We start from the raw sequence: 11,874 nt of genomic DNA, 5'->3' as shown, positions 1-11,874 counted from the left end.
GACCGTGTGAAGCTACAGTGTTGTGACAAGAGGAGACAAAAGGGCTTTTGCTCCAGAAAACCAGAACCGTTTGATACAAGCACACACTTACACAGGCCAAGACTTCACTGCAAACAAATGTAGGCCACATAATCCACTGGGAATGGAGCGGCCATCAGGAAGAAGAGCTTCACTACCAGCTATCAGGCTAATACAATATAAGGATGAGAGAGAGAGAACAAAAGACGATCATTTTGTGGAAAGCATCCCGCACAAGGGAAAGCTAGCAAAGGCTTTAATTACCTCACTGTTCGTGGTTTAGGATGCTTCATTGTGTTTTAATCTGAAGAGAGAGAGAGAGAGAGAGAGAGAGAGAGAGAGAGAGAGAGAGAGAGAGAGAGAGAGAGAGAGAGAGAGAGAGAGAGAGAGAGAGAGAGAGAGAGAGAGAGAGAGAGAGAGAGAGAGAGAGAAGAGTAACAGGGAAAAGACAAATTGGAAGTGGAAGTTCAAGGAGAAGGTACAGTGACACAGAAAGACACAGAGATGAAAAGCTAAGGTTAATGCAGATGGTAGAAAACACAGCTGAGTATGGAAAAAAAAAAACAAATGAAGGAGATTTTTCAGTGTGGTTTTAGAGCCTCTTCTACATAGAAATAAATTGCAACCCTGTGTTCATCAACCCCCAAGATTACCCACCATCTTAAAATATGATCAGTAAATAATATTAACACCAATCCCCATGACAGAAGTATATCTAATTTGCCACAAATGGTCTGTGAGTGGATATATTCTATCCTGATGATGGTCTCGATAATTGTAATGGCTTCTCTCCAAGTACTGTAAGGCATCCTATGAGAGTTTCTACGAGAAGTGGGGGAGCTCATATGTTTATGAAGCTAACTAGGTCACTACAAGCAGATTTTAGATCCCAATACCATAGCATCTTATCTGTAAGACTTCAATTATAGTTCAAAAATAATGCTGCTGCTGCCCTCAATTTCTTCCCAACTTCAGGAATGCATATAGCAGTGTTTACTCTTTAAAAGGATGGATAAATACATAGAAATAAACTGGGAAATATAAAACTAAAGAGAGTCTTTAATATGATGGAACCAAGTTGTACAAATGCAACTCAAATAAAACTGCAATTTGTTTTGCAAACAGAAGAGGAAGAGGTATGATTTTTTTTTTTTTTTTATAGCTAGGAAACTCTGATGAGCGCACGCCACAGTTTCTCCCAGAGCTTCTCAGCTCAGCGTCAGCGCTGGTACCATTAGTTTCAGCATGTCAGTGTGAGTCCGGAAAAGCCTTTGGGCTGTAACATAAAGGCTCCTGCCTCCTCTCATGGACCATCAGTCTTTAATCGTAGCTTTTGAGCCAGCCTGCGAGTTCCCTTGTAAGGTGGAGACACTTGAGAGATTATTGTTTGCTGATTCTGGGTATGAGGCTGCACTGTTCCTGCCATGTTTCCAACAAATCCCCAATTAATGTCTTTAACATCAGTGTGACAGGTTGTAAGTTGGTTGTAAAAAATATTGTTTCACTTTCTCTCTACTTTTGCACTATGATGGAGTAGTAAGGTCATCCATCCATTTTCTAGAGCTACTAAAGAATATTATATGTTGGCCAAATTTAACATTTATCATTGAAAAAAATAACACTGCTGCCTCATTGTGGCGTTGCTAACTTTATGATATGCCATGATGGAGTTAGAGGTAACCCGCAGCATAATTTCTTTTATGGTGACTGAAGCTGCCAAAAAGAGCTCTCAGTAGACCAGATATCCTATTGTAGTTTTTCCTTTAAGATTTCTTCAAATCCACATGGGAGGCATGAAGTGCAAATGGGTGGCAGTACTGTTATGCAGAATATACCGTGGGTAAGCTTAAAATTTGGCATGTTGGCAACAACCAGTCACAAGATCAGGCATGTGAAGAGCCAGACAATTTAAGTGACACTTGAAAAGTTTAACTCTTTTCAATACGTCATATTATTTGGTAGCAGAACAAAGCAAGTAACTCAGCATTCTATCTGGCAACATTAGACTTCCATAGATGGAACGGGAATGAGTAGTAGCACCTAAAATAAACACATATGGACCTCTCCAATATCAATGCACTAGACTTGTATGATGCCTTTTTAAAATAACCTCTGTTTTTTTTTAAAAAAAATCACTGAATTAAGTTCACTTAGTAACTTGACAACGATTTACTAAAATACTTTTGACACATCCTGGTTGGAATTAGACGGTAGAATCACTTGGAAAAGTTTTAAAAAAAGATCACGGTTAGAGCTGAAATACATTCTTTTTACAAGGTGACATTCACCTACATGGAGCTGGTTGCCTTGGTTACATGTAAACACATCACACATAACTTTACACTCCCTGGTTGGGTTGCAGTGATAGCATAAATTTATTATATATATATATATATATATATATATATATATATATATATAAATTCAAACTATTTCTTTCTGACATATTCTAACAAAACCTTCATGAATACCATATTGACACTTCACATGTAACTGCTTTTATGACCACCAGAGGTCACACACAGTATTCTTCACAAATTAGTATTCAAGTTTTTTTTTTTTTTTTTTTTTTATCAGCCTGCAACACAAATGTCATGTGGGCAATTTTTGTACAATAGTCCCTATTCAGACAAGAGCATTCACGCCTTATGATAAATATTATTAAGACTCACTTATACAACCAGATTACAGACTATCACATTAACTCAGAACAGTTGAATCCTTATATTGAGTTGTGTGAGCTACTGTTATGTTTCAGTCTTATTTAAAGCTGTGATGGTTCTTAATGGAAGAAATATGGTGAAATTAGATGAAAGTTAAATGATGTGCAAAACATTTACAGGACAGATTTAATATTTGATATGTGATACTGATATATATCTTTCACCACCGAGTGAATAATGCACCTTGTTTGTTTATTTGTTTGTATTTCTCTCAGTACGTGAGCCATTGAAATACCTCTCCATGCTCCTTGCCACTGGAATAAACCTTCCCTTGTCATAACCTAAGTCTGTCATAACGATGGACTGTGTAGGGGTTTATGAAAAATTGAAACACAGCTAATTAAAGACGAGCTAAAAGAATCAGAATTGAGGCTGGTGACTGCAACAACAGAAACGATGAGACATGATGAGTGAAGTAGTAGCTGACCTCAGTAGGAAGTGACAGACAGAATTTGGCATTTAACATGACTCCAAAGATCCGGATTGTCAGTCTGACAGATTTCACTCGGCCCTCTAGCATGAGATTTGTCTTGAATAACAAATTTTCTATAGCGAGCGGTCACTGTTGCCACTAGAAACATTCACAGCCTCTTGATCTTACACAAAGCCGAGCAGGTATGTTGGGAGAGATATAAGTACGACTTAGTGGCTGACTGAGTCCTCTGATCCCAGTGGATCAAAAAAGAAATAGGCATTTGGATTAGACGCTTAAGTCAGCGTTATTCATTACACGTTGTGACATTTCGCAGCACCACTACTGATACAGAGGACTTTTTCATCCATGATATCACATACTGATATTAACATGAAGTGACATACTTGTTAAGACAATAACAGTCGTCACCCAGAATCAGTGTTGCACCAGTTAGGACAGCAGATTCACAATAAGAGGAAGTATTTTAGTGACTACTATCTTCTCTTTTTTTTTTCTTTTTTTTTTGCATGAAAATGAAATACATAAAAGGAATATCACATGAAATTAGAGAACTGGTACAATCAGGACCTCAACCTAAATGACATTTTGGTCATCAGGTAAGTGTGTGAAAAGCTAACTGAACACTTGCAGTGTCCTATTTAATCCTCCCTACGGTCATATTGAGAATGAATGGATGCAGCTGCAAATGTTAAACTCTATGGAATCACAGAAGTGCCACAAAAATAATAGATATATTATTCATCAGTTACTTTTGATTTAGCAATTCCTTATTGAAATATTTCCTTTACTGTTTCCCATTTAATCTCCCCAGCCACTCTTTCCCATGTTGGAATTGTTTTCTGTATTTTCCTTCTGTGTGCAACTATTAACATTTAATCTGCTGCTAATTGAGTCCAGACTTGAACATACATGCAGTAATGTCTAAGACAGTTAGAAAAACTACCTGACGACCCTTACCAACAATATTTACCACAGCCAAGGAGGTTATGTTTTACCCATCTCTTTCTCTGTTTGTGTTCATGATAACTCAAAAAGTTATGTATAGATTTTCATGAAATCTTCAGGAGTTGTTGGAAATGGAACTTTTTAAAAGCCTTGGTGGAGGTTTGTGCTGTTCAAATGCTTTTCTAGTTATTTTTGTTGTTGTTTTTTATTTTTGTCAGTTCTTTTTCACCTTTTTTAAGCAATCAGTTACATGGACAACAGGAAGAAGCTAGGCTTATACTGTAAATGCAGAGTGGGAAGTGAAATGGTAGTGGTAGTTATTGGAGAAGAACATTTTATTATATGTGCAGCTAGCCTTTAGCAGAGAGAATAAAAAAAATGAATGTGTATGTAAAACGTAAAATAATTTAACACCCAGTTTGTATTTATGTTTTCAAAAATTTTCATTTATATTTTATGTTTATTTTTAAAATATTTTTTATTTTTATTTCTAGATTATCGAAGGATCCTAAAATGATTTTCCTAAAATGAAGAACTCCTCAGTCGTTCATAGCCTTTCAACTGAGGGATTTTAAGTTTTTAAGCTTTGCTGAAGCACTTGTATAACAATATGTTCCCCTTTCTTAGCTATATATAATTTGTCAATGTAAATTAATTTATAAACATAAAATACAGTAATGATAATTTCTTAAATCCAAAAATCCAAGCGTTATGTAAATTACAATCACAAAATACAAACAAGCTTAGAGTTAGAGAATTTGATTGATTTGATTAATTTAATGATTAGAGAATGAAACATAACAGACAAGCATGAATAAGAATTTATCTGTTCAAATATCTGCGTTTATGTGTTTATGGCCTTTAAGATTTCAAGAAAATTATACTGAGCATTAAACTCAAAAGTCTGAGATCAGAAATTGCATACATACAGGACTGAAGAGCTACACTTTTAATTTCTTTCATAATAAAAAGCATTTCTAACATTAACTACTATCATGTTTTCATGCCATTGTCCCATTGTCTAAAAATCATTTTAAAGTAAATTTCTTTGTTCCATAAAAACTAAACTAAAAGTGCCTTTTTGTTTTCAGTCATCTTTCCTTTGACTATATTCCAAACTAAATGTTGAGACTCTCTTCTGTAATCTTGACTGCACTGCAACAAGCCCTGCAGCAGCGGCACCAGCACATCTTGTTCCGCATGACTTGGCCTCCCGTTCACCTTATTTACTGTATGCCTGTTCTCAAAACAAAGATATCAATATGGCTCCAGTAGTCTTCGAATTCCCTGCTCTCACATTTATCAAATGTTCTTGAAGGCCTGAGTGAATCAGCTTTAAGATACTTTTAAGCAGGTTACAGCTTTTTCTCTGAACTGTTTGACTTAAAATGGCTGAAGTAAGTTTGTCTGGGGTAATTTTATCAAAGGCATAGGAGATGTTTGCAACATTCACTCTGGACTTTTTGCAGAGATTTCGACCCAGACCGCAAATTAAATTATCAGAGAGTGAGACGATGCATGAACATATCATGAAATAGTCAAGAGCTTCCAGAGCCCATGTGCATGTGAGCGGGTGTGTGTGCTGGCAAGACTTTGCCCTGTTGGCTGACCTGTAGACTGCTTTCCACTAGCTCACCACTGTGGATATGCAGAGATTTATTCAGTACTCATAACAACACAATAAGGAGGCAAATCTATTATTCTGCATCACGTGCTGCCTCCTGCTTGCTTTAGAGTGTACACCCAGCAGAAAACCTCCCACTGGGATCTGCTGGTGTAAATAGTCAAAAAACCCATACCTGACTATCCAGACCTGTTTCTGTGTGTGTGTGTGTGTGTGTGTGTGTGTGTGTGTGTGTGTGTGTGTGTGTGTGTGTGTGTGTGTGCGCATGTGTGTGCAGGGGAATCACTCAGAGGTGCTGTAGTCTATGTGTATGTGTCAGGTTTTACTTTGGCTGGGTTAATCAGTTGAATCAGTTCTAGCATTGCTTTAATTATAATAAATTATATTTGATTAAGGTACATTAACTTTATCTTTTAATTCTTATTGATAAATGTATTTTTTTCTTGAAGAAAATTACAATGTATTATATACTATCCATAATTATATACTGTTTAATCAGTTGGAATATTTCTGTGCACTGAATCACAGCATATGACCGTGGAATTAATATGTTTTATGTCATTTTACAGAATCTACTTGTTGTCATTTCGCACTTTTTTGAGTAAATCCCCACTTATTTTTCAATTTTGAATAAAGCTTTCTCCTTGGCTTGATTTCGCCCTCTCACCCTGGCATCTCACTTTTCATATTCCCACTACACTGATCATCCCAATTCCAGAAACACACTGGGCTCATGTTAACTGTGAGTGCTTATTAGGAGTGCTTGACACTAAACAGTTCTCTACTGTTAGCATTTAACCGGACACATTACCGGACACATTAACTGATAGTTTACAGTGGATAATCATTATTTGTATTAAAAAATAATCACTAAGATAGTTTTAAATCTACCTTAAATTTTCAGCTCTTGTTTCTTGCACTTCAACTCTGCTCATAATTTGGTGTTTGCATATATTCTGTATTTTTTGTTACTTAGTTCAGTGTTTTTCAACCTTTTTGAGCCAAGGCACACTTTTTTTTTCACTGAAAACCCACAAGGCACATCACAAACCAAAATGTTTGGGTTTTTTTTTTTAAAGTCCATATTATTAATATAAAGTCCAGCTCGTCAAAGCCTCTTGAATAGAAATCATATAAACGCAACGAGAAGAAATTTTATTATCTTTCACCGGGGTCTGTTTGGATGAACACAGAGCTGCTTTTTAGACCAATGAGGTGAAATTAGATAATTTTTCAGGGCACACTTGATGATCTCTCACGGCACACTAGTGTGCCACGGCACAGTGGTTGAAAAACACTGACTTAGTTAGACTAATATTCTACACTGCAGTGTTCATAAAACTGGCTGTCATAAGATCTTTCTGTATAGTTGAATGCATACTGCAGTAACATACTAAAGGCTTCTCAGTGTCAAGGAATCTAGAGGAGCAGGGGAGTTGGGATTAGCATCTTCAACAGGGATATGAGACAGACATTCGTTCTAATCTATTTAGCAAGCGCAAAAGGGAAATTTGCCATCATATATCAACTCACTGGTCCCATAAATATTAGTCAACTCATTCAAGTGTAACATTTCTGCTGAAATTCTCACATGTAAACATAAGATGTTTTCAGTTTTTGTGCTGCAAGATGCATTAAAACCTACTTAAAACCAGGAATACGAAAGATTGCTGCCTTGTACATGTTGCGTGACGTGACAGTAAAGATGATTTTAATCTAATGTAACCTTTTATAGCTGTTATTATTTTTAACCCTGTATTTTCCTTTGTATTTATCGTATTCGATATACATAGTTTCTGAGAACTTTTGAATCATTCATTAATTTTCCGAACCGCTTTGTCTGATTAAGGTTAGCAGAGAAGATGGAGTCTATCACAGCAATCATTGGGCGAGAGGCAGGGTATACCCTGGACAGCTCGCCAGTCCGTCACAGGGACAACTCAGAGAGACAAACACCCATTCACGCTCACACTCACTCCTAGGGGCAGGAGTGATGTTAGGCATGCGTGTTTAACCTAACAATAATAATACAACCAGCAGAATAATGGTTCTTTACTGCTACTTAAAATCCATTGTCAGAAATGATTTGTGAAAATCAGTCATTTCTTTTTCTTATTTTAATAATAAAAAAGAATAACAGACATGGCATTTACGTGTGCACATAGTCCCTTTTTTTTCACACTAAAATAAAATAATGCATGAAAAAAAAAACAGCAATCTTATAAATAGAGGGCCCCAAAACACTTTGAAAACATACACCAAATGCTTGACATGTTATAGGATGTTGGCTTGATTATTTTTCCACAAATGTTCTGACAGTAGATGACATTTCTACCTCATGGTGAGCATTTTTTTTACAGTGACAGTCTGAGTTTTAAGTCATACAACAGCCTTTGAAACTAGAGTACATGCTTTACTATTATTGCCTTCATTAAAAACTCTTCTTTCTTTTAAATAACATCTATTTCTAGAAAATAAGTCTTAAATTTTATGCTTGAATATCTTTTTTTCATCACAAATATCACAAATATTTGACTCTTTATGCTACAACATTCCAGTTTACTTACTTACAGGGAACGACGTCCCATTTACGTTTCACTTGGCATTGCAATCATGACGAGGGGAGGACAAACATTGTGACCTCTAGGAAAAGGGAGGAGCCTGTCATTGGTTACCTCTGTGCTGTGCTACTCAAGGACAGAGGAGGGAGGGGGACGTACGCAGCAGTTGGGCCGTCTGACATTTTGCAGCATTGACCTGAAAATGTTCTGCTGCCTCCTTTTGTTCTTCTTACCATGTTGCGGTGAATCAGCAGCAGAGATTGACTTTCTGAAGGAGGTCTGGGCCATCAGTTTCCTCTCCTGCTCCTTTATTTTACTCTGCAAGTGGCTCTGGATGGCAAACCCAAGAGATTCTGGGTCCACTGAAGCCCCGTAGACCTCCCAGGTCATGCCTTGTTCATCCCACACAACATCATGGACACTTTTTCCTTTCTGCTTCCCTGACTGATCATCCTCCTTGTCGTTCCTCTCTGGTTCTATCTTCTTTTCGGAGCTCGTGTTCTTCGTTGAGGCCTTATTTTTAGTTAGATCTGACTTGGCTGCATTTGCTGTAGTTGTTGTTGTTATAGGCAGGGATTGCTTGGCCTTGCATGTAACAGCCGCCTGTGACAGCGCAGCATTGTTTCTGTCAGCAGATTCAGACTTGGAAGCACCAGCTGTCCCTGGGGGTGTCCCTGCTTTGAGAGAAGGAGCTGTTTTTTCAACAGATGCCTGAACTCCACTTTTATTATGGGAGTCACTTGCCTCGCCTTGCTTCTTGTGACCGCTGTGTTCAATGTTAATTTGATAAACTGGTTGAATGTTACACACAGCTGATCCTGGTTCTTTAGGCTTGGCTCCAAGCGTGGACTCGAGCTGTGTGGACAAGGTTTCTGGATTGAAAGCAACATTTTGTTTAGGGCACATTTCTGCCTCTACAGTGAGTTTATCTGACATCTGAGCAGTGGTGGTGGTGGATAGAGAAGCTGTGTACATCTGGTGGAGACCCACTCCATCGTTAACCTGGTAGACTACAGCCAGGCCCTGCGCCTCCTCCCAAGGGACTGCACCACTGCTCACCCTGCGAGTCGCAGCAAAAGGAAGCAGACTAGGACTTGTGGCTACAGCCTTGCTAGACGTGTGTGCTACAGCCTGAACCTCCACATCATGGCACTGCTTGATTGTAGGCGGCGACGGTGATGAGGTCATAGTCGAAGCCTCCCTGTAGAGCTTGCTGTGCTGCTCTCCTGTAAAGACAGCTGTGGCAGTCTGGCTGGTTGCCTCTGCCACCCCCCCACGTGTCAGCATGCTTTGTGTAGCCTGGGGCAGAGTGAAGGAGTCCTGTGAAGACACAGGCTGATGTTTATCTGAGGAGACTTGTGGTTTCTTTGCTGGTGGAAAATCCATCTTAGATTGTGTTGAGCACGTATTCACATTTGCAGGCTCGGCCTTTGCTTCTTTACTCATAGATGGAAGTGTAGTGGAGGGTAAAGTCTCCATGCTGTCTTTATGTTTAGGTGTTACAGAGCTGGAGGAGCAGCTTTTTAAACGATCAGTCTCTTCAGTTTTCTGTGACTTAGCAGTATCCTTGATCGGAGCTGAAATACTCTCTTTGTTGTCGCGCTTAGATTCAGATGCTGCATTCCTTAATTCACCAGCATTGTTGCGATTTTTGTTATTGGGTGAAACGTCTTTATCACTAATCTCTCGTGCTGTGGCTTTGGCTTGGGTTGTCAGCTGTGCATGATCCTCCTCCGGCAGGCTGGGCCCTTTTATTCTGCAGTCATTGCTATGCATGTCAACCTTCGGTGCTGTAACAGCGGTTGACAAACCGGCCTTACACACTTCCTTTCCACTGGCTGGGCTTAACATTTTCACGTTTGCATTAGAATCCCTCTGGTCACCTCCTGATTCCCCCACACCTTGGTCTGTTAGTGACAGGTTTGGCAAGTGCTGATCTCCACCTGTCACTGGCTCAGATTTTGTCTGGTTTCCATTGCCTGGTGCTGGTTTATCACACATAGTGCTGCTAACTGGTTCACCTCCCTTGGAAGCTGTCTGTGGGGTGGTGTTGGCGGAAGCACTCGTCACAGATAGGTTATCCTGTTGATCAGGAGACAGGGGGGAGGACTTTGGACAAACCTGAGAGATAGTGAGGTGGGGCTCATTACCCCAATTGGCATTAGACTCCTTATTTCCCAGTGAGTCCACCCCAGCCAGCTGAGGTACCATCTGGACCGTCACTGTCCTTTTTGGATTAGTTCCCATGCCGATTCACTGTTTCAATTATTAAATGTTTGGTAATCCAAAGAAGGGTACAGATGTACAATCAGCCTTTATGCAATTCCTTGAGGGAAGAAAGTAGAGATACGCTCAGTTTGTATGTAACCATTCAAATTAATTTTAACAACATAAACATGCACAGACTGACTCACATGATAACGATTTTTGTGTGAAGGAAGAAAAACGTGTCTTAAAAAAAATCTTTGTCTAAAAAGCCAGGCATCAGAACAATCTACCTGCCTGTTATAAGCACTGTAAGAAATGTTTTTTAAGCTGTTATACCGTAACTTTTTTGGTTAAATCAAAAGCATTACATGATTTAAATATGTTCAACTTGTTGAGCATGATTGTAAAACGGGAATTTGTAAAATTTCAAATGCTTTACACAAGCGCGAAGCAAAGTTTGCTAACATCGTAGTGAAAAGAGCTGTACAATCTCCACATAAATGACATAAATGAGGTCTAGAAGTGCTCACAGGTAAGATGTTTGTGACAAAGAGCTGTGCCTTTTCCACATGTAGTGGTGTTGCATCTGATCCTTGAACTATTCTTGCACCAGATTTCTACCTGGCGCTACTCACCCACACATACATCAGATGTATTAGAAAAAAGCTGTGAAATGTGTTGCGTAGTAAGTCTTGCATCACATGAACAGGAAGTGTAAAAGGTACAAAAAAAAACAAAACAACTGAAAGTCCTACGTTGCACTGACTCAATTTCATGGAATGTTCTTCCATGAAATTGTTGGTGTAAATTTTAGGCTATGACCTTAAATCTTACATATTGTTTTACTCCCTCCAGGCAGGGTGAAGGACTCAGTCACACTCTGTGTCCTCAACATGTCAAAGCATCTGGCTAATCCTGCAAACAAGGTGCCATTACTCAGCAGACAACTAAAATATGATCCTCTGGAGTCTGACAAAATGTACTGAGCTTTGAAGGAGGCTTTAATCATATCAAATAGGACTGGGGCTTCTCCTTTTTTTAAGAGGAAGATGAACCACCAATTGGAAATTTAATGAAACTAATGCAGATTTTTTTGGGGGGGAAGGCAGTGTGTGTGTGTGTGTGTGGGGGGGGTGTTCTGCTTTCTAACAACAGCCTCATTGTTTCTTTTTAGAACAGAAAACTAAAAAATTCAACCGATTTTAGACCATAAAGACCATGTGCTTGATGATTTTTGTCACACTTAAACCGTGCTGAACAGTTTCTGCACAGCGCTTGGTTACCTGTGGGATAACTAAATAATAGGTTTGCTGGTTTGGGTCATGGGCAGGTTTAGCCCATCTGTGTGTGCTCTGCCAC

The 11,874-nt window shown here is 38.9% G+C and overlaps 1 protein-coding gene across 1 annotated transcript; it reads right to left on the bottom strand.

The window, feature by feature from the left end:
* Positions 1–8,433: 8,433 nt before the first annotated feature.
* Positions 8,434–10,554, bottom strand: gprin3b (GPRIN family member 3b; the record flags this gene model as incomplete). Its single annotated transcript, XM_079263640.1, has 1 exon — positions 8,434–10,554. One exon carries the CDS (start codon positions 10,552–10,554, stop codon positions 8,434–8,436), a length of 2,121 nt encoding a protein of 706 aa, XP_079119766.1.
* Between the last annotated feature and the right edge of the window lie 1,320 nt (positions 10,555–11,874).

This window comes from Telmatherina bonti, assembly GCF_933228915.1.
Source record: "Telmatherina bonti genome assembly, chromosome: 3".
In the NCBI taxonomy this organism is placed as follows: domain Eukaryota; kingdom Metazoa; phylum Chordata; class Actinopteri; order Atheriniformes; family Telmatherinidae; genus Telmatherina; species Telmatherina bonti.
Note: the sequence above shows the minus strand (reverse complement) of the source record. Positions and strands in the feature narration are given on the sequence as shown.